This window comes from Pimephales promelas, chromosome 24 (genome assembly GCF_988280905.1).
Source record: "Pimephales promelas chromosome 24, fPimPro1.hap1.1, whole genome shotgun sequence".
Lineage (NCBI taxonomy): Eukaryota > Metazoa > Chordata > Actinopteri > Cypriniformes > Leuciscidae > Pimephales > Pimephales promelas.
In genome coordinates, this window is record NC_142792.1 from 8,367,675 (window position 1) to 8,394,247 (window position 26,573).

Here is a 26,573-nt window from a genome sequence, read left to right on the forward strand (position 1 = left end):
GAATGATCTCTGAGATTATAAACAATGTATTGTCTTAAGACTGATTTGTAATACTAATATATTCACCTATGTACCTGGAGTGGGCAATACAGACACCTTTAAAGAAATATTTTCAATCATTAAAATATCCCCTTTATCTAAAAAAGTCATTACCAGGACTCTATATGTAGAGGAGTCATTCTGAGAAAGCACAAGTTAAAATGTGCTCAAGCAGAATATGTAATGAAATTCAACAAGGAACTGAACATTAGTAACAAACAAGTACATTTTATTTACCTCATATCAACCCGAACTGCATCTAAACAAAAGCTGATAAATCGTTCTGTGTTCCAAAATACACATGACCGCAGCATGACATGCTCTTGTTTATGAATGCGTCCCGATACAAATTAGAATCAGATCACCGGATTAGGCTGCGACCGCAGTAGCACAAGTCCATCAAAAAGGTCTCTTTTGGAAATTTAGAGGGGTCAGATTAAAACAGCAACAGCGTGGCATTTCAAATTTGCCAAGTGACATGTGAGGGGGGTAGAATCCATCTGCACCAATTAATAATGGGAAAAGCATAACTTTTTAAAATATAAACAAAAACAACAGTAAATAATTATATACTTGAATATAATCAGGCTGTGACAATTAAGACTAGTGTTCAGAAACATGGCATCAAAGGGGAACAATTGTTCATTTCTCTCTCAAAGCCATGTAGACCCTTCCACATACCACGTCTCTGAAAGCAGCAGTGTAGTTATTCTGTTGGCAAGAAACAAACGAGAGCTTATAACGATTTCAAATTCATACAGATGATTTCAACCACCACCATTCAATGAGATATTTACAGCACCCCTTTCAAGAGTGTGTGCATGCTGTTCTTGGACTAAAAACTACAAAAAAACAAAACAAAAAATAATAAAGGGAATACATCAGCTAAAACATCCTCAGGGAAATAAACATCCACAATATATGATACAATTCAAAGCTTAAATATAGGCATACTTTAACCAGCACATGCAGCTATGTATAGCCCAACACAGCTCCTTGGAATAAAGGAGGGGAGTTAGTTACGTAAAAAATAAGCAGAGGCCGGAAAACTTTCATTCTTCTTGTAAGATTTAAAGTTGGAAGCCATTTTTGTCATTGAATCCATAAAGACGGTATATCAAAAACAAAGAAAATACATAAGAGAAACAGAAATTTGTGTCCACTTGCACCAGATATGGGACGGACAGAGGATTGTGTCGTCCACCTCTCCTAAAAGTTCTCACCGGACCGAGCAACTCTCTCTGCACCGGATTCACGCCAGTGTGTACGTCTCCCTTGCTTTCCTTGATACCGAAGGACAGGGAAAAAACTAAACAAAAAACACAGCAGCTCACAGGTTTAAACACCATTGCTTGCATATGGCTGACAAAACTGATTGGGCGTCCCAGGTCGCCCAACAGTAAAAGCTCCTGAACGCGGTTCTCTCTGGTAAGGAGGACGCAGGAGGAATGAGCCTCGTATATAGCGAAAGAGAGAGCAGAGAGGATGGTGGTGGCCGTTAGCACGTCCCTCAAGAGAAACCCAGTGAGCTGGACGTGCTGGATCGCTGGTTCAGGCGAGACATGCTGTTCATGCTGGAGCTGGAGGGCTTGAGGGGCGTGTTGCTGCCCAGGGCTTGTGGGAAACGCTGGTGGTAGCGATCCAGGCGTAGGTACTTGACCGTCACCAGCTTACCTGTAGCAAATGGGTGAAAAGCGTTGAAAAACGCTCTGAAACTGGACTGGCTCGGATTAGTCTAGAATAAATACATTTATTTACCATCAAACCAGGAGCCATGAAGCGCTTTGAAGGCTTTCCCAGAATGCTCTGCTGAAAGGCACTTCACATAAACGCAGCCCTGGACAGGGAGATCATATCGAAAAATCATCCCATTAGTTAAATGGTTCTAGGAATATTCGTAAACACTGAAATTATAAGGCAGCAACGTACCCTATTAGAATCAATTGCGTTTAATTTTTCGAATTAGTTCACAATAATAACATGGATTACAAGTTATTTTATCTTCTCTTCCAAAGTTCCCTTAGTAGGCAACAGTTCAGGCTGTACATTTTGTAAAGACCAACATAGGCTCAGGATACTCACCTCTCTTGAGTTTTTGTCAACAGCTATGTGAACGATTCCATCGTTATCACTGCATTTCTCCAAAATGGCTTCTTGAATGGCGAGGTGCCAGTTTTCCCCCACTTCCCTGTTCAAGAGGGAAATACTGACTAGTGAGATTATTTTTCTCAACAAAAACACTATAATAACAGCCAAGCCTATATAATCTTATGTCTGCTTGAACAACAAATCCAATGTGAGGTGTTAAATTGCTTGGTAAACTTACATTACAGGATCAAACATGTTGCGAATCTTCAAGCATGGCGTTAAGCTGTTTGGTGGTGAATTTCTTCGGTCCAACGGAAATGCTAAAGAACAAAACAAGCCATGTAGTCCACGTACATACTCTACACATCCATAAGAATATGGACACTACACATGAATGGGTGTTGAACAATTAACATAAAAAAAAACAAGTTTATCCCACATACTTATGGCCATGTATGAATATGAAAAACTAATATGGCACAATGATTGCACACAATGTAAGAGTTACCTTGGCCTTGCCACACTTTGGAAGGCATGCTGGACATCTTATCAGGTGACATTGAGGGCTGAATCCACCGCCACACCATGAAGTCCGCCCCTCCAATCCTCTGCTTTTCTGTCCGGATGCGAGACTCGTTAGCTGAGAGGAACGCAACAGCTCTGTCCCACACTTTCTTCATCTTCTTTCTGACAGAACAACACAAACATATTATTCAGGACTGTTGTCATGAAAAGAGGGCATTTCAGGCAAGTACGCAATTCAAATGAAAAGCAAATTCGTTCAGCAACAATAGAATACCTGTCTTGAGGCTGGACAAGAGAGTCACGGACGTGAGGGATGGGCAAGTATGCCTGCAAGTCCTTATTCTCCTGAGAGGCCTCATTGTGGCTTCTCATTACATCTGTAAAAACACAAAGCACATGCATGTAAGAAGCATTGTGTGTCTTCTAGTTAAAATTAAGCTCATAGTGATGAGGCAGTCTTACCGATGATTCTCTCCACCATGTCATACATTTGTCTCGTTTCCTCCTCTTCTCTGCGCCATCTGTATTTCATGTAATACACCAAACCCAAAACAATACCAATGCCTAAAGAGAAAGAGTAAAATGAGAAAATGTGTGAAAACTATGCTTTTACCAAAGAATTATGAATTCTACAAACGGGGGATGCGCACCTGCGACGATGAGGAGAACTCTGTGGATCACAGTGAAGAAGGCACGTCTGAAGCGGCAGGAGAATGACATGCGGGGGTGGATGGACTCCAGCCGGGAGATTTCCGATACATACTCTATGGGTTGAACAGGGTCGGCACCAATCAACCTGTCAACCCAGTGAACACAGGAAAATGGTGCACACAAACACGGTGAGAGATACTAAAGAAAGCGTCACCTTGTTAACGGATAGAGAGGCCGATCGATAGAAAGACAGACAGACACAGGCTGATATACAGACAGGCCAACCGGAAGAAAAATACTACACCGAGAGATACTGTAGGTAAGAATGTTACACCATGTTAAAGGAGTAGTTCACTTTTAAAAAAAAACTTTTGCTGATAATCCAAATTATCCATGTCATTCTTTCTTCAGTCGAAAAGAAATTAACGTTTTTGATGAAAACATTCCAGGATTTTTCTCCATATAATGGACTTCAATGGGAACCAAACGGTTCAAGGTCCAAAAGACAGTTTCAGTGCAAACTGCACACTGTTCAAAGGGCTTTAAACGATTTCAGACCATGAATAAGGGTCTAATCAAGCGAAACGGTCGCTCATTTAAAGAAACAAACAAAGTTTTAAGCTCAAATGGTCGCCTTGCTCTGTTCTGTGATGCGTGTTCGTGACTCTCCTGTTCGAACTCATTCATCAAAATGAACTAATCTTTTCCCGAGTCAACTCGTTCATTTCGTTCATTGAATGAACCAAATGACACGAAAAAAGATTTGTTCATTTTGATAAAGGAGTTCGAACAGGAGAGTCACAGAACAGAGCAAGGCGACCATTTGAGCTTATAAAACTAAAACTTTTGGTGCCCATTGAAGTCCATTATATGGAGAAAAATCCTGGAATGTTTTCATTAAAAACCTTAATTTCTTTTCGACTGAAGAATGAATGACATGGATATCTTGGATGGCATGGGAGTGAGTAAATTATCAGCAAGTGTTTTTAAAGTGAACTACTCCTTTAACATTTGCGAGGCTGATAGACAGGAAGGCCTACCGACAGACAGACAGACAGAAACATATGGAAGGATATCAGTTACCTTATTCCGACAACATCTTTGGTTTTCATGATCCATTCTAAAGAGGTTTCAATCAAGTTTTCATATGCTTCATTTTGGAGCTTGAAAGAGAAAGACACCATTATTATAAAGAGCATTTTAACTTTGGCAGAGCAACAATTTCCCAAATTATACAATTAAAAAAGGTCTGTGCCAATTACATAAACCACTTTACTTGACTTAAATGATTATAAAAAAACCCAAACAAACCTTGAGGTACGTGGAGGCGTCACTAAAAGAGACGCTTCTGTTTAAAGGATTTTTAAAGTCTCCACAATCATGCTCTCCTGAAAGGCAATCAAAATGCTTCACATTTTAATGTGTTCATATATGTATCAATTCCAATCCATACAATGTTTAGATGTTAAAAAATGAGCAGCAACTGTATGCTCACCCGCAACATTGGCCAGGTGCTCATGTAGAGACAGGAGAAGGTTAATGATGAGGTCTCGGTCTTTGACATCCTGTTGAATCAAACCAAGTACATATAGAAAGTACATTTTTAGGAATGTACAACCAATTTGGTGGAAAAAAAGGGAAATTACTTGACGAAAAGTTTAACACAGGTGAGAAGATAGATACTTACATACTGCTTATCAAACTCAGGTCCAAACGGGTGCTGCATGACTGGAAAAGAAAAGAAAGATGACAGACGGCATTACTCAGCATTAGCAAAAATCTGTCACAGTCCAGGTATATTATAGTATTATGACTGGACGACATTTCCCAATTGTGCCGAGGACAGTCAGAGGGAGTGACCATAGAAGAGGGCTGCTCATCATCTCGCACTTGAGGGTGCGACTACGAGCGAGAGCCTCTTGTCGTCTCGCACTTGAGTCATTGTCTGAACATTGCATTTCTGTCCTCGCTCTGGCCTGGGCCCAGATTTCACATAGCAACTGCCCTTTCCTGCATGTCTCAATAATAGACAACATTCGTCTGGTGTCAAACGTGAGCCGCCTGAAGTCTAAGATGAAGACATGACATACAGTGACAAAACAACAGCTTTTAAGATTCTTGCCCAAGTTTGACCTAGATGAGTGGCTCACACTGCCTTAACCATGGTAAAACCACTGAAATACATCATGCCTTATGGCTCATTTATTAAATGGCAGAATCAGCAATAAAACAAAAGATATTATTCTCTTTTATTAAACATTACAGATAAATCATTATATCCCAGACTTGACCTTCCAGTCATTCTTTTAAACTTTAACTATTCAGAATTGGATACCAGCTAAATAGCATGTGAAAAAAACATAGTATGCAACTACTATGCACCACTGTTGTCAAATGCAGTTTTAGTTCACACATTAGCATCCATTTATCAATGCAGTTATCAAAAAAAAAAAAATGAAAAAGTGTTAAAACATTTTACGTCAGTCTGATAGTCAGGATGTTGAAAGTCGTGTGACATGACGTGTCGTGTGTGTGCACTGAATGCTGTAGGACATATTTTATACATTCAGAAGATTTTAAACTGTGCTAATGTAGTAAACACTACAAAAATAGTTAGTAATAGCAGTTTGATAGTATTGTTCAAAAACCCTGCGAACAACAGACTGTCTGAGCAAGAAGAAAAAAAAACTGATACACAATCACACAAAGTGTGAGCATTTAGCCAGCCAGAGAAGTCAGTTACTCAAGCTGGCCGCAAACTCCTAGAGTCCTCTGAGAGACAGACAATTAGGCCGCTTTAGCTTGTCTGTGACCTAGATGTCTGCAGCACGCTCTCCAGTCAAAGCTCCTCTCACTGAGAGGCCGGCCATGCCACAAATATACATAGTAATTCATCAGTCGCTTTCCTCTCAAGAGTCGTCTCTGCCTCCAGAGCACTTTACTCTGATGGTACTCAAGCTATTTAAACTGAGCGGCTATGAATGCACATTCAAGAACTGACTTTCTCTCATCGGGGAAAATGTATCAAAAGATTAATGCTGGCTATCAAATTATGATTATGAATGATGACAACATGTCAAAACGTGGGGACTACCAGACTAGCCATGATTATTATCAAATAAGTCATTCAGAGGGTTCCCACACTTTTCAAAAGTGATTATACCCAAATTCGCATCACGTTTCTAGTCATTTGTAATTGCTGGATGAGGATTATTTTTTATTATTAAATTTACTTAAAATAATTAAGTACAATAGAAATATTTTACCTTAATATTTTAATTATTTAAAATAGTTTTACCTACGTTTATTTTCTTAATTTAAATTCTACCTAATGAATGAATTATTTACATCAATTTTAAGATCAAAGAGGTATCATCTACAAAAAAAGCAATAGTTAGGCAAATACGTTGTTTAGTGCAGGTCATAATTAGAAACTGTTAATTAATTGATATGTAATCATTCATAATTTACTATCTAAATTTATCACAACCTCAATTTTAGTAGAGAATGGAGGCGAGAACTGGAAAAACCTGAAGACACCATACATTCACAAATATGTTGAGAGATATGGAGCGCTGAGATGTTGGGAGTGATTTGATTAAAAGTTTGTTTCCGCAAACATCGTGTTGCAGCATTTAAGGTGAAGGTGCGATCAGCAGTCTGAAATCCACCAGGGCTGGAACAGCCATTTCTGACATAACATGTCTCATCACACATATTTCTAATGCAAATACATCTGTCTGTGCGATAAAGCACCAGTGGGAAGAGCATTTCCTGTCTGAGAAGGTGCAAATAGTCTGGGGTGATAACTCATGTGTGAATTGGGCATGTTTGACTCAACGAATTGATAACGTTGCCGGTTGGAGTTGCCGAAAAAGAAAAAAAAGTTGAGGAACATTCTAAAGCGTTAAATGTGTGATTTCTTAAAATAATTTTGCTTAGTGAATCAGCACAGATGCTAATTTGACATTTTTACCATTTATAACAGATGCTAAACCTAACATTATCTTATTAGAAAAGGAAGACTAGTGCAACCACCTTTAATATTAATGAATATGATGGCTCACAGACTGCTGAATTCTACATCACACACCATGGCAATTCCTTAGCATTATTAATAGTGTTTACCATTATAAATAGCATTGCTATTACAGACCAATACATCCATTGCACGATTGTATTGCCAAGCATGTTTTTTACATACCATGGTGATGGTATCCATCATGGTATTCTTGGAAACTGGGTGGAAGTAGGCTAATACATTAATATAATGTTTTTATGTGTTAATCGTTCAGTGGCAATTTCCCATGGTAATTTCATGTTTTGTGTACAAGTAACTAGTTGACTAGGTTTTAAAAGACATGCCACCTTGAGGACTTCATAGTATACTCACTGACTACATCCCCCACGGAGGTGCTGGAGCCCCTCATCCGCAGGTACATGAGGCCCAGCAGCACGAAGAACAGGCAGGCGGCAGTCAGGAGGAACATGGACAGGTAGTGAGCGCTGAAGCCGCCGGTGGCGGACACCTCCTCCCGTTTAAACTGCTGCAGAAGCTCGTCCTCCGGGACCGTCGTGTGCTGCTTGGGCTTGGTTGCTGAGGCATGGCTGTAGGAGTGGTTGGACCCGGTGTGGTTCGAGTGGTTCGCTCGGTATGTCGCGGTGTAGGAGGGAAAGCGCGGTCTGAGCCCGATACTGAACCGGCTGTTGCTGCCACTGGGGGATTCGCCGTCTCCGTTGTCGAGGTGGTTCTTATTGAAAGAACCGGATGGGATGCCGCTGCGGTTGTCATCCGCGTCAGTCCCGGAGAGTTTCGGGTAGCTGCGGCTCACGTAGCTTCCGCTGAAATCCCTTGATTTCTTGCCATCGTCGTCCCTTCGTTCCCCCACCATATCTAGGTTGAAGTCGGGAGTATCATGCGTCGTGTCCGAACTCCAGACGCTCCGGTACGGGGGAGAGGAGGCGGGTGGACTATGTCTGAAAGTCAGACGACGTTCGTGGGGACGGTCTCGCTCACCCTCCTCTTCCTCCTCCTCGTCGGAATCGGAATAATCCCTGGCTAGATTACTGCTGTTAGACTCGTAAAAAGCCTTATTACCGTTTAAAGCCCGACTGTCTCTTTCCGTTTCCTCCGAACGGTTGAATTTACCCCGGTCCGCCCACCACGGAGACCCAGAATTGCCTTTCCTGTCCACGGATAACCCGAGGGAGGCGGCGGCGGGTGTTCCCGCAGGCCTGATGGTAGGTGTCTGCTGCGCGGATCCTCGGTCTCTCCTGCTGCCGCTGTGATTCGGGCCTCCTTTCTTCTGCGGCACCTCCGCGTCCGACTCGTCCGAGCTGAAGCCCAGCACGAACTTTCCGGCTCTGCGCTTTTCGCTCCGGCTGGCGCTCAGGCGCGTGACGTCACTGCCCGGTGGCCTGGCGCTGAATCCCGAAGCTCGCGCAGCGGCGTTGCTATTACTAGCGCTGCTGCTGCTGCCGTTGTTGTTGATACTCCCGGTGCTACTGCGCCCTTTGCCGCTCCGGGAGCCCCGAGGCTGTGGCTGCTCCTCCCGCAGCTTTTTCAGTTTCTTCAAGTACACTGGTCGCGTGCTCTCAGTCACCGGGCCAGGGGTGAAGCCGAGCCGTTTTAATTCAGACACAAGCTCCTCATCCGTTAACTGTGCAGACGCCATCTTTGCACGAAAAAACGCACACAGCGAGACACGGCGGAAGTGACGTGGAAGTAAGCGGACAGACGGCCAACTTGAAAGGAAACAAATCAACGAAACTTTTTTTGTCTTTTATTATTAAATGCACATTATACAACACTATGAACGATAATCAAGAATAAAGGGTGGAAAACAGGTGGTTATCAGGTGGAATACACACAGCAGACACAAATCAAATAAAGTATATAAATATTTTACAAAATATAGGCCTATTTTGAAAATATTACCATGTTTAGGCCTACAAAAAACAAATATAGGCCTATTTTGAAAGGCCCGTTTTGAAAATATTACCATGTTTAGGCCTACCAAAAATTAAATTTATTTTGCAGTATTATCTTCAATGGACTGCCACATTTCACACAGTGAGAATAGCAAATTTACATAATTATATGTTTCAGAAATAAGGAGGCAAAAACCATTTTTTTTGTCCTAAAACATTTTTCACTCTTAATGGAGTTCCGGTGGTATATACACTTTTATTTGATTTTCTTTTCAATTATTTATAATTATAATAATAATAACTTTATTAATTTAAATACAAATAAATTGACAAACAATTAAGAAAATCAAGTCCAAGCTTGCCAAATAGTAATTATAACTAACTATCTGTTTAAATAAATAATTATACAACGCATATTAGTTAATATAAATCTAAGTTAATGTGAATTAAAAATATGAATGGAAAACCTTCTTTGGATTTTCCAAGAGGTTTGTGTCAAATGTCTGACAGAGACGTTTATCTCCAAAAATAACGTATAGGGAATTTCACTTTGTGTTGGTGTCGACCATAGGTGTCGACAGTCACTGAAACGAGAAAACAAATAAATAAAATAAATGAATAGAAATTGGCCACAAACAAAGATGTTGAAAGAAATATCCACACTGAATTTGGTTTAACCAACAAGAGATGCCTTATGATGATGATATGGGGGGAAAAAATGTTATCGCTGTTCAAAACATTAATCAACATGTATGCTGGTATGCAGTGCTATGCACATTGCACAAAGATTATGGTTCGGGGCGCCTTGGCTTGTGTTACGCTACGCCACCTCGTGGCAAGTTCTGTGAACTGCAACTCCTGCTGCGTACAAGTAGCTCGCGGAACAGTCCGCGCGAATCATTCTGTCAATTGAAGAGTATAAGACTCGCTCGAGACACATTTAGTGCACGGGATTGGAGCGAGAAGGGACAGCCAACAAGCCGGGCAATTCACTTTAAATAAACCAAGGGATGGCTTTCAGGACGCCTGCTGTGCAACTGCACCTTACAACGTGTTTTCTTCTGCTTTTAGGGGGTCTAATGGAAGCTGCCCAGGACCAAGGAAGCATGTACATGTGGATTGATGCCAATCAAGCAAGAATATTAATTGGTAATAGTGTTTTGCGTGGCTTCTTAATGGCACATGAATGTTATTAGAGCCCAATTGTAAACCAAGCCAGAGGATGATAATTTAACTGAAAGTTTTTTTTTTTAATTCACGGGAAGCTTGTGAATGCTCAATGCTTTATTCAACAGGTTTTGAGGAGGATATTTTAATAGTTTCCGAGGGCAAAATGGCCCCATTCACACACGACTTCAGGAAAGCACAGCAGCGAATGCCCGCAATACCTGTCAATATCCACCACGTGAACTTCACCTGGCAAGCCACTGAGCAGGTACTGTGTGTGTGTGTGTGTGTGTGTGTGTGTGTGTGTATGAACCTTCATTCTGAAACATTTGATGGCATAATCTTAACCAGTGTCGCTTTACACTGACAAATCATTATCCTGATGCCGTCTTTTCCCCCTTTAAAATATGTAAACTTCTTCAAAACAAACTGATTTGATTTAATAAGCAGATTTATTGAATTAAAAGTTGTTTTTCGTATGTGTAAGCTTTCCATTTGATTGATTCGTCATTAACATGCTCATATAAATAATCTATTTTAGAAACTTTGAAATACAATGACAATTCTGAAACTATTTATTTATTTACAATGTTTATTTTTATTATTATTATTACTAGGCCATATATATAGCCATTTATTAGTGTTATATTTATTAGTATTTTCCTGTTTACCTGTAAAAATATCTTTTAACAAGTTTAAACAACATCCTTTAAACAAGTTAACTTATTTTGTAGAAAATAAATTCGTCAATGAGTTAACAATAATATTCTCAATTCAAAATATTTTCTACTTATGCAGTTTTGCTTGTCAGCTGAATGTATCATGTTTTAAAAGGAAAAGGGTCAATTCAACTCTTGTGGTATTTTGCATGTTGGTGTTGTAAAAAGCGGCACGCGGATCAAAGCGCGGGCCCGCCGCGTGAACGCGCCGCATCATGCATGTGCCAAACATCTGGGTCGTCATCAGTACAGTGAGAGCACGCGTGCCAGACCCCGCGCTTTATTTCACAACGAAACTTCCATTTGGAATCACTTTATTGCGTTGTTATTGCTTGTTGATCCTCTCTGTAATTCGTTATGGTTTTGGCAAGTGATGCATAGCTTTTCCCCCAAGGTTTAATAATAATAACAAATATGACTAAAACCAGTAAGGAAATCTTTCAGATCGGATTTAAAAAACTCAATATAAGCTAAGGCAGCTATATGTTTTCATGTTTCATTTTTATTTATAACAATTTTAAGCATTATCAGGCATAATGAAAGCACAATTATTGCACTAAAAACATAACTAGGCCAACATAATTAAGTAAAAAAAAATATTTTTTTAATTTTTATTAACTTTATTAACTTTATTTTTATTAAAGTTTATACCCACTAAAATATTTTTTCATATTCAATTCAATATTAAAAAGCTTTCCAAAGCAGTTTAACTAAGAATATTGCCTTACAAATTGCCTTAAAAAATATGTTCATGATTTGTTATCACAACATTTTTTCTTTTGACAAATCAATTTGGATAATGTATACAGATAACATAATATTGATTGTTTCTGGAGATCTCCCTTATTGTATTAACCCAATTTTTTTAAAATTTTAATAAAACTAACATTTTTAGGCAGCCAGTTTATTTGGGCTAATTTTTAAAGTTAACCAACTATCAGTTTTACAGTGTAATAAGGTGACAGCAGTGAGAAAGGTCATATAAAATATGCATATAGATATTACATGTTTTGTAATATCATGAATATGCACTTTGTTTGTGTACCTAAACAGCTTTTTTTTTGGAGGGGGGGGGGGGGGGTATTTTGTACAGGAATCTCTTTTCACAAATGATCTATCTTTGCACGCTGGGATCATAATCTGTGAATGACATGTTGACTTGACGAAAGAGCAGCAAGAGGGAGAAATTAAAATAGCAAGGGGAGGGATACGGAGGAAAAAGAGAGGGCCCACTCTGTCCTGGCCCCTGTTAGCTTCAAAGACGGCCGCTGAGGCTTTAGAACAAAGGTCCCCGGCATAAAAGGCTGGCGGCGAGAGTTATCTGTGTTGATTATTACCATTCAGCTGTAGGATTAGCTAAGCTCTCCACACAGCTTGTGTACTTTTGCCTCCATCAAACGCTGCCCAGCTTTTACACTGCGAAATCTAGAGACCAGGAAAAAAGAAAGGGGGAAAAAAAGAGTCGTCTACCTCGCTTTCATCTCCTTTTGGGACAGTTTTTTTCCCTCCCGTAGTGCATGTTTGGCCTCGCCATCACGGCTGTCCTCACAAGTGTGTAATTCTCAAAGAGTTGAGGTCATTAGTCAGAGAGTGGAGGAAATTGATTGCCATGCAAACTTAAGGATACCCTGAAACCCTCTTTTTAGTCTTTACAGATGTATATGTGCTCCTGTCATGAACCACATGCAACCTTTTTTTGTGCTATTGTCCCAGATGCCCCTCTTTATGCAAATATACACTACTTTTAATGTTTTTGAAGTCTAAAACAAAGTTCACCTCTGTTTATCTTCCTCAGGCAGAGTACTTTTATGAGTTTCAGACTCTGCGTTCAATGGATAAAGACATTATGGATGACCCTACTGTCAACGTTCCTCTCTTAGGATCAGTGCCACACAAAGCTTCTGGTGTGCTTTTCATTTTACATACATATTCATTTGTTGTATTTTATTTGAATATATTTGAATAATTTATTTCCGTTTTTCCTCTTAACAAAACTTTTGATGATAAACTGGTGGAATAGTGCAATGACGATGATGTGCTTCAAATCTAAATTATGATTATTATAACCTATGAGACTTGTGGTACATGGATGCTTACGGTTAATTCATCAAAAGCGGTTTTGTGTACTCAGTGGTCCAGGTGGGCTTCCCGTGTCGAGGTGACCAGGATGGTGTGGCAGCATTCGAGGTGACCATCCTGGTGATGGATGCTGGAGGAAACATCATCCTGAGGACTCCACACAATGCCATCTTCTTCAAAACCTGTCAGAGAGGTGAGCTTTCAAAGCTTACATGTTGATGTGGATCAGATATTAAAACTTTACAGTTAAAAGCCTAGAAGCAATTTTATTCCTCAGAAGAGTTTTCAAGTTCATTCAGGTCAGCTTAATTTCACCTAAAATACAATATAAATAGACATAAATGAAACACTTGTTGACATAGTATGAGTATAGAGCTGTAAGATGAATATGGTGTTTTGTAAATCGCAACATTTGGTATCCTGACAATATGTGCGACATTATTGAGATCTGAAACTCATTCACGACTTTTCAAAAGTTTGGGTGGTAAATGAATTAATAAATGAGTATTTTACTCAGTACAAGTCGTTAAATTGAACTAAAGACATATAAGACATGTATCATATTACAAAAGCTTTCTATTTCAAATAAATGCAGCTTTTTTAACTTTCTATTCATCAACCATTTATCACGTTTTCCATAAAAATATTAAGCAGTACAACTGTTTTGAAAATTGATAATAATAAGAAATGTATCTTGAACTCTAAATCAGCATATTAGATTGATTCATGAAGGATTGTGTGACACTGAAGACTAAAATATATTAAAATAGATAAGTTATTTTAAATTGAAATCATATTTCATATTATTAAACTTAGGAGAAAGTTTCTATTTTCTCTAGAAGAAACAACCTTGTGAAAAACACTATACAAAAATGTATTTAAAATACATTTATTTCATACTAACTATACTACAAACCATTAACATATTTACTAACACTTAGTTAAAATTTATATTATAATTTTATAATTGTTATAATTGCGCATGTCTTAATATTAAGACTAAAATGTGTTTTAATATCACTGTAAGGAAGGATGGTATGAGTATCAGTCTTTAAATTCAAGATATTTAAAGTGTACCTAAAGTATATTTTCAATAGTTCCACTTTAGCACAATCAAATATACTGAAGTATACCTTTAGTTGGATCTCAGCACTAAAAAATATTGTTGGTTTAACTTAAAAAAAATAATTAACCTGGTTTCCGTAGAATTTTAAGTTGATTGAACTGGAAAAAGTGAGTTAATACAATGAAGGAGTTTGATTTAATCATCAGAAACTCAAAATAATAAGTTATCTCAACTAAATAAATTATTTAAGTTGATTTGACGAAAGAAAAAATGTTGTGATAACAAATCTTGAAAATATTTTTTTTTACAGTGTGGATAACTAAAGTACATTTAGTACAAAATTATTTGTTCCAATTTAGCAGACTTTAAATATAACAGTACAATATATTGGTATTAATCTATTAATATATGTATTCAAAATGTATTTGTAGTATACTTAGCATAAAATAAATGTATTTCAAATACATCTGTGGCATATTCAAATTTCACTGGGGAATTGAGATGTTAAATAGATCTTATTTATGATTTTGAGCATGGTTTGTCTCTTCTTTAAGTGTATTTGGTAAGAGAAGCGGAGATCATGGTACGGGTGATTCTCAACCTCACCCACAAAGCCATCGCTGGCTCATGAGGTCATGTGAATCCTACCAGCTGCAGCCCTTTAGAATGAGCGTGTTATGTTTTTCTCTGATCCCCCCTCCCTTCACACACACACTAACCTCACGGTGTTGCATTCCCCTACACACCCTTCTCCACCCCTCTCCATTCGGCGTGTAGACTTCACAGATCAAATGGTCCATCTGTCTGAAGCCACCCCGCAGGGAGGAAGCGAAGTGTTTCCTAGTGACAGCTGAGGGTGCCTTAATGACTAGTACTCACAAGTTGTTTTTTTAAAAGTCTAGCTGCTTAAATTTCACCCACAGGACAAAATGACATTGACGAAGTTGATATAGCTTAAAACTCTCAAGTTTATCCTCTTTTCGAGGACCATTATTAACAATATTGGATATTTCGTTTCATGTTTCTTAAACCTCACATAAACATATCTGCATTGAAAAAACCTTAAAAAGGTTATTTGAGCCAGCAATTAACATTTTGTCATCATTTACTCACCATCGTGTCTATCCAAACTTGTATGACTCATGTGGAACACAAAAGGAGACGTTTAGCAGAATGTCCAAGCTGCTCTTTTTCATATGATGAAAATGAATGTAGGCTAAGACTAAAGGGAACACTTTATATTCTGCAATATTATTGTCTTGAATGCACTGACACTATTGGATGAGAACTGAACTGAGTTGGATGACGACATCACTGCTTCATAGCTGAATTGAACTCATTATATAATTTATGAACATTACACGGTTATTGAGCCAGAATGAATTGGTTTCACCTGAATAGTAGTTACTGTTACTGTCTTTTCACATTACTGAATCTTTATTTTCCTGTTTATCAACGTAAAGCTGCTATGAAACAATCTGTATTGTATAAAGCGCTATATAAATAAAGGTGAATTGACTTGACTTAAGAGCTGCCAAAATGACAAAAAAAGGCAACAAAAAAAAGTGGTTAGTATCACTTGTGCTGAAAATCCTACTTGACAGCCTCAGTCCCCATTCACTTTCATTGTAAGGAAAAAAGCAGCTTGAGCATTCTGCTAAACTTCTCATTTGGTTTTTCACAGATAAAAAAGAAAGTCATTTGCGTTTGAAAACACGTGCGATTGAGTAAATAATGACAGACTGTAAAGTACACTAAACTATAGTCTTTAAAGATTGTGAATTATGCTGAAACATTTCCGTAACAGCTTATGGGGCCACATTGTGTTCGACAGAGTTGTTGACATTGCGGTTTCACCTCAAAGCTATTTCCCTCCTTTTATATGTGTCAGTACTGTTATTGAATTCACTGGCCTTTTAACTTCTCCCGGAATCTGATGTCCTTGAAGTGGCGTAGGAAGGGAGTAAGTTATGGAGAGTTTGGTGAAGATAAAAAGAAAAAAAAAAGAAATGTTCTCACCATTTATGTCTTCTCTCCTCTCTCTGAAGCAAAGTGCCCTGGTGGTTGTCGCAATGGAGGCTACTGCAATGAAAGGCAGGTCTGCGAGTGTCAGGATGGGTTTTATGGGGTACACTGTGAGAAAGGTAACCATATTTATATAGTCAGATTGATATACTCAGTGTAGTTTACTACATGAAAAGAACTTAAAAAAATAATCATATATATATATATATTAAAACGTAATTATATATTATATATTCAAACATTTATTATTTTACATTAATTTAAATATTTGAGTTTTAATTAATAGTTTTGGTCTTGGATCTCTAAAGTGTCTCAATATCTACCTGCAACAAAACAAATCCATGAATCCACTGACAATGCCAAATAGATATAAAAAAATAAAGTAAAGAGAAGTGTATTATACAAGACTCTTTTCTAAGAAAGGCAAGCTTCCGTTGGAAACAAAAGAGTGCATATAGTTTCTTATGATGATGATTATACTCAACCTCAGGGCATCACTTCCCAAAATGCCTTGTGCAAATTACAAAGTGCAGTTAAGCCCGCTATGTACTAGTTTATATGAAAGAATGGAGCATGCATGTATTCTAGAAGGTTTCTGAAAAAAAAAAAAAAATGAATTACCCAGCAGGTTGGGAGGCACACACACATGTGTTTTTCATCTATTTACAACTTTAAAGAGCAGTTTACCAAAAAAGGCTTCCATTAGACGCTGAATATGCGTTCAATATCCTCATTGTAGCTCTGCTGTGTTTGTACATAAACCGCTTCCACAAAACACCTTTCATCTAACAGCTTTTGGCTGATTTGTTTTCATCTGCATCGCTGCCAAAACCATAAAGTTTTGTGCTCTACATATCAAGAAAACCTGCAGCCCCAACAACCACAGCAGCAACAAGAAATTTAACTTATAAGACGTTAATATATTGACTACGTAAATGTTTCAGCCTGGAAGCTCTGTACATTTTGCATTAAGATCATTTTCATTATGTGGGCTGAGCATATTTTAATGCGTATTAGATATAACAAACAATCCTCTTTTCCTCATTTTTAGCCCTGTGCTCCCCTAGATGTGTGAACGGTGGCCTGTGTATGAGCCCAGGTGTGTGTATATGTCCTCCGGGCTACTTTGGACCCAGCTGTGAGAGAGGTTGGTTTCCTTCCTGTTACTGCCTATCCATTATTCTGCTATTGTGCTAATCTGCTATCTAATGCCACCTTTCATTATAATATTAAAGTGCCCCAATTATAAAGGCTCCTGATTTTGTTTTGGAGGTCTGCTACGACACATTTTCTTGCATCCAAGGTCAAAAACACTTTGTTTTGTCATAATGTACATAGCAGCATCACCTTATTTTTCATAGTATCTGAAAGGGAATTTGCTTTTGCAACACTAAAAACAGTGTCTTCTTTACATGTCGACAACACAAACCAAACTGGGGTGCGTTTCTCGAAAGCATCGTTAGCCAACTATGGTCGCAAGTTCCGTCGTTATCAGTATTGTTCAACGAGTCGACGTTTCACGAAACAATCGTTCCAACGAACATTCGCAAACAGCATCGCAAATTTTTGTGGTTTGAACGACAGCTCTCGACCTGTGGTTAGAAGCATAGTTTCTATATTAGAGCCAGACCGATATATCGGCAGGCCGATATTATCGGCCGATATTAGGCATTTTCCAAACTATCAGTATCGGCAGTTATAATGGCCGATAAATGAACATTTCAAAAATAAAATAAAAAACGTTGTTACAGTGTAGTTGACTGACTGTCCTTTTAACTTTTGACAATGTGACTTAAGTATTTCTTTAATAGCACATGACAGTTATAGCAATGAGACGGATCTCTCCTTGGCCTTTTATATTGAAAATGTATATTTTACAATTTGCATTATGAAGTTATCCATTGCTAAATTATGGCTCATCATAGACTAGCTAACCACAAAGCTAGCTAATGTCACTGTCATCAGTGGAAGACCGCTAATTACATTATATAATTATAATTATATTATATATATAAACATTAATGAGCTTTGGTTCCTCTGTCCTATTGCGACAATAAAAGAAACAAGTTTCTTTTTAAAATGCAATATCATATTATTTTAGTTAAAACTCATACATAACTACAAATAACTAATGTTAGGGAAATCTGTTAATGTTTTGTTGCGCGTTTCTGAAAAAAAAAAAGGCCTATATATCGGAATATCGGATTTTAAAACCAACAAATATTTGTATCGGTATCGGCCTTCAAAATCCTTTATCGGTCGGGCTCTATTCTATATTGCTCTATTGACTCTATTGATTTCTCCAACGATGCATCGCACTATGGTAGTGAAGCAGCGAACTACATAGTTGCACGGGAAACGCACCCCAGGGCGGGTCAATGGAGAAGTTGTTTACAGGCAGACAATGAAGATTATAGGCTGGCATTATGCAAATTTGTTAAAAAAAAAAAAAACCTACATAAGTTTGTGCAGGAAGTAAGACTGTAATTACGGACAGTTCATTTCAGGCAGTTCACAATCGATTGTTTTTTTTTGGGAGACAATAAATATCTCATTCATTAATGAAACTCTGGGTACAGGGTGATAGGTCCTTTACATGCAATGTGCAAGCAATTACATCATTACTGCGTGGCATAAGCTGATTGGCCACTGATGAAGCTAATGAGATTGCTTGTTCAACAATTAGGCCCTGTTTACACGAGAACGCTCGCGGGTGAAAACGTAAAAATATTTTATCGGATGTGCCTTTCGTTTACACGGCAACAGCGTTTTTGGGGCTTAAAAACGCAAAAAAGTGAAACTACCCTCCAGAGTGGAAATCTTAAAAACGCTAAACCGTCGCGTTCCCATTTAAGGGGTAAAAACGTAAAAGTCTGTTAGACAGTGAAGGTTGTACGCAGGCGCGCGGACTTGGTGTTGTTGTGTGGCAGTGCTTTACATCGCCACCTAGCCGCCTGGAGTGCATACTACATTTGCCTCAACATATGCACGCGGATTTCTCACCCAAAACGCAACGCCACTTTTGCGTTTTCTCTTCAGATCGTTTTCGTTTAAACACAGCCTTAAATAGTTTGGTTCACTTTTTGCTAGTCTATCGGAGTTCCTAATAATTCAACTCCTTTAGATACGTGAATGGTCTTTTATTAATTCCAACTCACTAAACAATGTTCCATGATCTGCATTTATCAGTTCATACATGAAGCAACACACCTGTTTAAAATCATGTTTGATGTTTTGCAAGTTGTGTTGGATGCATATAAGCAAAGCTAGCGTGAGAACATGTCTTCTGAGTCAATAACAGCAGCAGCAGGAAGAAAACTTTGCTTTGAGGTTACAGCCAAGAATAGCTTGCGTGAGACCATGTTTTAAGTTAAATTATTCTATAAAAATACAATGCACAGGATTGCATGTTACCCTGTAGTTTTGCTGTTTGTTTCATGACTATGCATGTAGATGCGCTGTTGGAACGTCGCAATATAGATAGATAACAATGCAGCCTGCATGCTTGCACAGGTGGTTGCTGGGGTTTATTTTCTCTCCATCTCTATCAGCTTGCAATGTGAAATCATTTTTAAAGTCACACATAGTGCTCGTTCTCATTAGGGTAATTTTGAGGCATATTGGTTCAGGAAAAAAACAAGTTTAGGCCAATAGTTAAACAAACCCGTTGCAAAAGTCACTTGTAAATTATTCTGCGCATCACTAGCCCTGATTTAAGTCAAGCCACTAGTATTTAAGTCATTCGGTAAAGCAGGTCCAGGCACACAAAGCATAGTCCATTAGCGTTAAGCCGTTCGGCAAAGCAAGTCCAGGCATACAGAGTTGGCAAACATGCAGTTCTCATCTTTGGAGCAGCTGAATTATATGTCTTGGGGATAGATCTCTGTTGGGGGGATTGTAGTGTCCTATTGTCTTTCTGTTGTCTCTGTGAGGATTTCTGAATGTCTATTAATACAGCAGCATGTTTTACACAAATGTATTGTGTCATCAGTCTTGTTCCTGCTTTGTTGGGGGATTTATGTATGTCTAGACTCTATTCATGCAACAGCAGCATATCTTACATGCTGTCTTCTATTGGCAAGAGAAAGTCCATTCATGCTCTGCAGCAGCAGCGTAGCAGATCTAGTCTGACAAGACCAAATTGATTAACATGCTATATTTATTTGGTGTTATCATGGTTTAAATATCTAGTTTAAAGGAGTAGTTCACTTTAAAAAAAAAAAAAAAACTTTTGCTGATAATTTACTCACCCGCATGTCATCCAAGATGTCCATGTCTTTCTTTCGTCAGTCGAAAAGAAATTAAGGTTTTTGATGAAAACATTTTTGTTTCAGTGCAAACTGCTCAAAGGGCTTTAAACGACACCAAACGATCGCTCATTTAAAAAATAAATAACAAAGTTTAAGTTTTATGAGCTCAAATGGTCGCCTTGCTCTGTTCTGTGATGCGCGTTGGTGACTCTCCTGTTCGAACTAGTTCATCAAAATGAACGAATCTTTTTCCAAGTCAATTCGTTCATTTTGTTCGTTGAATGAATCAAATGACTTGAAAAAAGATTCGTTCATTTTGATAAACGAGTTCGAACAGGAGAGTTGTCATTTGATCATTTGAGCTTATAAAACTTAAACTTTATTATTTATTTTTTACATGAACCATCGTTTGGTGTCGTTTAAAGCCCTTTGAGCAGGTTTGCAGTTTGCACTGAAACTGTCTTTTGGACCTTGAACCATTTGGTTCCCATTGAAGTCCATTATATGGAGAAAAATCCTGGAATGTTTTCATCAAAAACCTTAATTTCTTTTCGACTGAAGAAAGTATGACATGGATAGCTTGGATGACATGGGGGTGAGTAAATTATCAGCAAAAGTTTTTTTTAAAAGTGAACTACTCCTTTAAGTTCAATACCTAGTATCCAGGCTGATAGGAAAATACTACAACAACACCAAGTCCACGCACCTGCGTACAACCTTCACTGTCTAGCAGACTTTTGCGTTTTTACCGTTTACACAGGAACGCGGCGTTTAGCGTTTTTAAGATTTCCACTCTGGAGGGTGGTTTCACTTTTTTGCGTTTTTAAGCCTCAAAAAAGCCGTCGCCGTGTAAACGAAAGGCACATCCGATAAAATATTTTTACGTTTTCACACCCGCGAGCGTTCTCGTGTAAACAGGGCCTCAGTCTGCAAGCAATCACATCATTACTGCATGGCACAAGCTGATTGGCCTCTGCTGATCCTGCAGCCAATGAGATTGCTTGTTTAAAATTGAAATAGTCTGTAGGCTAGTACTGCAGCATATTATCAGAGATCCTCTGAAAGTATTTATGTCTAGATTAATTTTTGTAAAGTAGAGACTGCGAAAGTAGAGAGCTGTTCTTAAAGGATTTAGAACAGATGTCAAAATACCGTGAAACATGATCTACCAAAGCGTTAGATAAATAAATAAAAGCACAACTTGTTTGTGTGTTATTTCTCTTTGTAGTTTGTGACATTTTCATTGCTTTGTTTTCTCTGCATTAACAGCTAACTGCAGCACCACCTGTTTGAACGGAGGGACGTGTTTCCATCCTGGCAAATGCATCTGTGCCGTGGGCTTTGAGGGGAGCCGCTGTGAGCTCAGTGAGTTCAGCTACACGCATCTTCAACACTGCGAAAGGAACAAACCACAGTAACAGCACACATTAAAAATGATCCAAACAAAAACAAACAAATGCCAAGTTGTTGGCCAAACCTAAGGATTTTCAGATGGACTTTTAGTGGGGGAAAAAGTTGGTAATAAGGACTGCAGTTACTAAAGGGTGTGGTTTTATGTGCTTGATGAATCATGGTACCATTGTAGTCTTTAAACTAAGGATTAATATTTTTATCCAGCGAGAATGCATTAAACTAATCAAAAGTGAAAATAAATCAATTAATAATGTTACAAAAGATTTCAATTTCTAAAATTTCTGTTTCCGTTTTTTTCCCTATTAAATCAAAAATTACTGAAAAATATGTCATGGTTTCCACAAAAATATCAAGCGGCACAAATGTGTTCAACATTGATAATAAGAAGTATTCTTGAGTAGAAGATCGATAAGGATCATGTAACACTGAAGACTGCAGTAATGATGGTGAGACTGCAGCTGTTTCATCACAGGAATAAATTACATTTTAAAATATATTCAAAGAGAAAACTGACTTTGATTTGCTTTTAAAGTACCATTCAAAAAACATTAGAAATTCCTGAACTCATAGCTTAAAAGTGCTAATTCTCTTCTGAGTATTTGGACTTCTAACTAAACAGCTCTATTGATTTATAATGGTGAGTGTTAACTGGCAGTTACATTTTTATCATCATCTTTCAAAGGGAAAGCTGTGTTGTTTTTCTTTGGATGTAATAGGCTCTCTTCCAGAAATTGCCCTCAGAGCAGGTCTCCAAGTAAATTTCCTAAATGAAGTGTGTTCTCACATTAGTGTTAAATGGGCCAGCACCTACTTGGGCAAACACAGGATGTAATGCAGTTGTGTTGTCACCCTAATCACTAATAACAACCTCATGAGCTCACATGCACTCAAGCAGTGTGGCGTTTTATCTCAGGCTCTGTTCTCTGACACAGAAATACTGTAGCCAATATACACACTCGCTTTGCTTCAAAGGTCTGTAGTCTAGTTCGTTGGTGTTTAAACAACTCTACTTTGACCCCAAATATCATCCTTTCCTTTTCACAGGCAGGAAGTATTGCAGTAACACCTCTTTTGGTCTGTAACGAGAGAGAAGAGCAAATATTGAAGTAATATGTCCGTAATTTTTTAAAAGCATTAAGCCAGTTGTTACTGTCTGATCCACTGCAGTATCATGTTCTCTGTCAAAACGAGCTGTGACATAAACGCCCGGAGTCCCATTGAGGTCATGTTATGTAAAGACCTAGTTTCATGGGTATGGATTTTGTTGATTTGTCAAGGAACAAAGCCGCCGCTGAAATTCAGTCAGTCTTGATCAAATATGCAGGTGTAAGAGGATCCGTGAGCATTTGGAAAGGGTCTGTCCGCTGTTTGTTTTTTAAAAGCGTTAAATTTCCTTTCTATTATATTACTATACTTTTCCATACATTCGCTGCTAGGTGTTTTTACATTTTTTTAATGACAAATATCTAAACATCCTTAAAGCAAGATCTTTACTGCAGCTTATTTTTATTTACATAAAACCCCAATGGCTAAAATGGTAAAATAACATAAAGCTTGTAAAACCCCATTGGCAAAATAAATAACTTTTTTTGTTTGTGTGTGTGTGTTAAAAATATAAATGGAAATGTTAAATATATAACATTAAAGTTCTAATGTAAATTTTATATAAATGTTTAACACACACACACACACACTCTTCAAATTAAAACTGAATGGAGGAATTTAGTAAAATCATTGATTTGTTTTTACTATATGTGCATCAACAATTTTGATTGACGGCTTTAAAATGTTATAAATTAAAAAGAGTTCTTTGTCAAGATGGTCTCAGCATAATATGAATAACATATTTCCATGCGGCACAGTTTCTCATAGGACCGTAAATATTTGTAAACACTCCCATTTGCTGTCTATGTTGGTTTTGGATTTTGGGATTGCGATAATGCAGTTTGCGATGTTGTTGTCTGCAGGTAAATGTCGTCAGCCTTGCAGAAATGGAGGCAAATGCACAGGGAGGAACAAATGCAAGTGCAGCAAAGGCTACCATGGCGATCTGTGCTCCAAAGGTGAGATTATCTCAACTTGGCAGAAGAACTGTGGACATGTTTGATCAAAAGCACATGTTCCACTGCATCTATGCGCTTTGCTCACGCACAAAACACGCACTGTAAAAATGAACCGCTGGTGCTTGATTGCACCTTAAATTTTCCACTTGGGCTCCAAGCTTGCTGAACGGCACATGATATATTTCTAAGACTAAACACTGCGTCTCTGTGTATGGGTGAAAGTGTATGTGTATACGTGTGTGCAGCTGTCTGCGAGCCCAGCTGTGGAGCACACGGGACCTGTGTGGAGCCCAACAGGTGCCAGTGCAGGGACGGCTGGCATGGACGTCACTGCAATAAGAGTAAGACAACATCCCACATCCCTTTTCCCAAGGCCAAGTAACTAATTGCCACTTGGAAATGGATTAGAGCAAGAAATCCACTGTAATGTCTGGGTATTACCATGGATATTTAGACATTACCATAAAAATACCATCGTTTTCTGGACCTGTTCAAATCATATTCTTTGTGCTACTGTGGAGTGCAATGCAATCATTGTAAAATGAAAAAAAGCTTTGTTAACTGAATTTTTTTAATGACCCATAAAATTATCATTTTTTTTAATCTATTAAAAATATTATTAAACTTTACACAACCTTTACAACCCACTTGCATAAAAAATGGAATGAACGATTTAAATATGTTTAAATTATATCAACTTTTGCAGCCATAAAATGGCTAAAACAATCAAAATATGTAAGTGTAGGAAAAAAAGAAAGATCAAAAGTGTACACAAAAACTAATTATGCATAAAACCCTGGCAAATGACTTGTTTTTGTAGGAAAGTCAAAGGCCCGGTTTCACAGACGAGGCTTAGATTAAGGCAGGATTAGGCCCTAGTTCAATTAGGGCATTTATAGCTTTTATAAACTTGCTATAAAACATTACTGGTGTGGATCTTGAAATTAAACAATGGCACTGACATTTTAAGATATGTCAGTGCAAGTTGCTTTCAGTTAAAACAGCTCAAACTTGCATTGGTTTAGCTCTAAGCTTAAGCCTTATCTGTGAAACCAGGGGGAAATGTCTTATTTTTGGAAATTATTTTAAGATTTTATTATTTATATTGACCATGGTGCTGCAACAGTAATGTCTGTGTTTGTGTTACCCTTTTTAATTTAGTTTATAATGTCATTTAACCGCCATTTTTACCACCTATTGTTTTCAATAGTCAAGTCAAGTAGTATTAAACGCTTTTATATCAAATACACCAATACAGAATTTGAACTAAAACTCCAGCAAAAATGGCTTGATTCTTAGTCATAAATACTGTTCTGCATGATTCAACGCACTACTGAACGGATTGCTCACTTCCTCCAGGATTTCGTGGAGGAGTCTCCAACAGCCAGCGGGTCTCTGGTTCCAAGCACAAGTCACAGCCTGTGGCAACGAAGGACACAAAGGAAGCACCCGAATCCAGTCAGCCCTCTGAGACCAACTATGTGGTTTAAGCCTATAAATTTTGGGCCAACGGCCCCTCCATTTTCAACGTCGCCTTCCCCAGAACAAAGCTTTCATCATCCTCTTCCGATCCACATCGGGACACTCCCAAGCTGGACTGCTGCTTTCTCAGAGCGAGACTTGTTTTTGTAGGACAGTAACAGTGTCTTATTTTACCACACTAGCGCCTTTGATATAATATCTCCCACAGTCACCCTTCATCGAGCTTCTGCCCTGCATCAACCGAGAGGGGAGTGAGTCACATGGTTGTGGTGAGCGTCTGATGTTTGTGCGTAGCCTTCAGATGTGGCGCTGAATCACTTTGAGAAGTGTACGTTACGACCCGAGAACTTCCGGGTGTGGATCCAGCTTTTCTTAGGATGGTAATTGCTGTGTTTGGCTTGTGCTCGAGGTTTGTCTCATTGAATTGCTCATTTTGTAAACATATCGTCGCCATTATTGTCACTAACCTTCTTTTTCATGCAAATCACACTTGTGTAGGTTCTCCAACAAGTACTTGTATAAGTCATATGTATGCTATTCGTGCTATGTAAAATTGAAATATAAAAATATATATTTAGATATGGATAGACCGTCTTTAAGTGTATGCTTAGAGTTTTCATACTTATGTATAACAATGCACATACGCTGCTTGTGATGTCATTAGACCAAAAAAAAGTTTGAAAAACTTTTTCACGTGACTTCATTACACAAATAAAACATGTTTTCTTGGATCCTGCGAAGATTAAGTGTCTTAACTCTTAAAGGGATGGTTGTGTCATCATTTACTCACCCTCATGTCGTTCCAAACCTGAATGACTAACTTGTGTTTTGTGGAACACAAAGGGTCTTGGATGAATCTGTCAAGCTCCAAAAAAAAAAATAAGACACAAAAGCATCAAAAGTTTAACAATTGTTCATGCAGCTCTTTTACTTGGTGTGTTCATAAGTACACATTCATGAATAAATAATTCATTTGAATCAGATCATCAAGTTCAGTACCTCTGTTAAAGTAGTAGTCCCCCATGTCATCCAAGATGTCCACGTCTTTCTTTCTTCAGTCGAAAAGAAATTAAGG

The 26,573-nt window shown here is 38.2% G+C and overlaps 2 protein-coding genes across 5 annotated transcripts; one reads left to right on the forward strand and one right to left on the reverse strand.

Moving 5' to 3' along the window:
* Positions 1 to 247: 247 nt before the first annotated feature.
* On the reverse strand, positions 248 to 8,978 carry lemd3 (LEM domain containing 3). Its single transcript, XM_039668184.2, has 13 exons — positions 7,697 to 8,978; positions 4,991 to 5,031; positions 4,799 to 4,868; positions 4,615 to 4,691; positions 4,387 to 4,466; positions 3,303 to 3,448; positions 3,115 to 3,216; positions 2,927 to 3,029; positions 2,636 to 2,814; positions 2,366 to 2,447; positions 2,122 to 2,227; positions 1,798 to 1,876; positions 248 to 1,713 (listed from the first exon to the last, which is right to left on the reverse strand). The coding sequence occupies exons 1-13, from the start codon at positions 8,976 to 8,978 to the stop codon at positions 1,550 to 1,552; spliced, it is 2,511 nt and encodes an 836-aa protein (XP_039524118.2). The 3' UTR covers positions 248 to 1,549.
* wif1 (wnt inhibitory factor 1) lies at positions 8,889 to 26,234 on the forward strand. Of its 4 annotated transcripts, none has more exons than XM_089126644.1 (11): positions 8,889 to 9,028; positions 10,306 to 10,383; positions 10,530 to 10,669; positions 12,916 to 13,024; positions 13,252 to 13,392; positions 16,314 to 16,409; positions 17,342 to 17,437; positions 21,810 to 21,905; positions 23,921 to 24,016; positions 24,239 to 24,357; positions 25,376 to 26,234. In XM_089126644.1, the coding sequence occupies exons 2-11, from the start codon at positions 10,314 to 10,316 to the stop codon at positions 25,646 to 25,648; spliced, it is 1,236 nt and encodes a 411-aa protein (XP_088982770.1). In that variant the 5' UTR covers positions 8,889 to 9,028; positions 10,306 to 10,313; the 3' UTR covers positions 25,649 to 26,234. The 4 variants fall into 4 exon arrangements, with proteins under 4 accessions (XP_088982770.1, XP_088982771.1, XP_088982769.1 ...); XM_089126645.1 differs by lacking the exon at positions 8,889 to 9,028 and adding an exon at positions 9,053 to 9,150; XM_089126643.1 differs by lacking the exon at positions 8,889 to 9,028 and having other exon boundaries at positions 9,756 to 10,383.
* Positions 26,235 to 26,573: the final 339 nt, after the last annotated feature.

Bases quoted from the DNA above. Each gene is read 5' to 3' on its own strand.
- lemd3 (XM_039668184.2), bottom strand. From the start codon at position 8,978: ATGGCGTCTGCACAGTTAACGGATGAGGAGCTTGTGTCTGAATTAAAA. The intron at 2,448-2,635 runs GTAACTCTTACA...TTTGTTCTTTAG, and splicing joins CAAAGTGTGGCAAGGCCAAG to CATTTCCGTTGGACCGAAGA. The intron at 2,228-2,365 runs GTAAGTTTACCA...CCTCTTGAACAG, and splicing joins AACATGTTTGATCCTGTAAT to GGAAGTGGGGGAAAACTGGC.
- wif1 (XM_089126643.1), top strand. From the start codon at position 10,245: ATGGCTTTCAGGACGCCTGCTGTGCAACTGCACCTTACAACGTGTTTT. The intron at 10,384-10,529 runs GTAATAGTGTTT...TTTATTCAACAG, and splicing joins TCAAGCAAGAATATTAATTG to GTTTTGAGGAGGATATTTTA. The intron at 24,017-24,238 runs GTGAGATTATCT...TATGGGTGAAAG, and splicing joins TGGCGATCTGTGCTCCAAAG to TGTATGTGTATACGTGTGTG.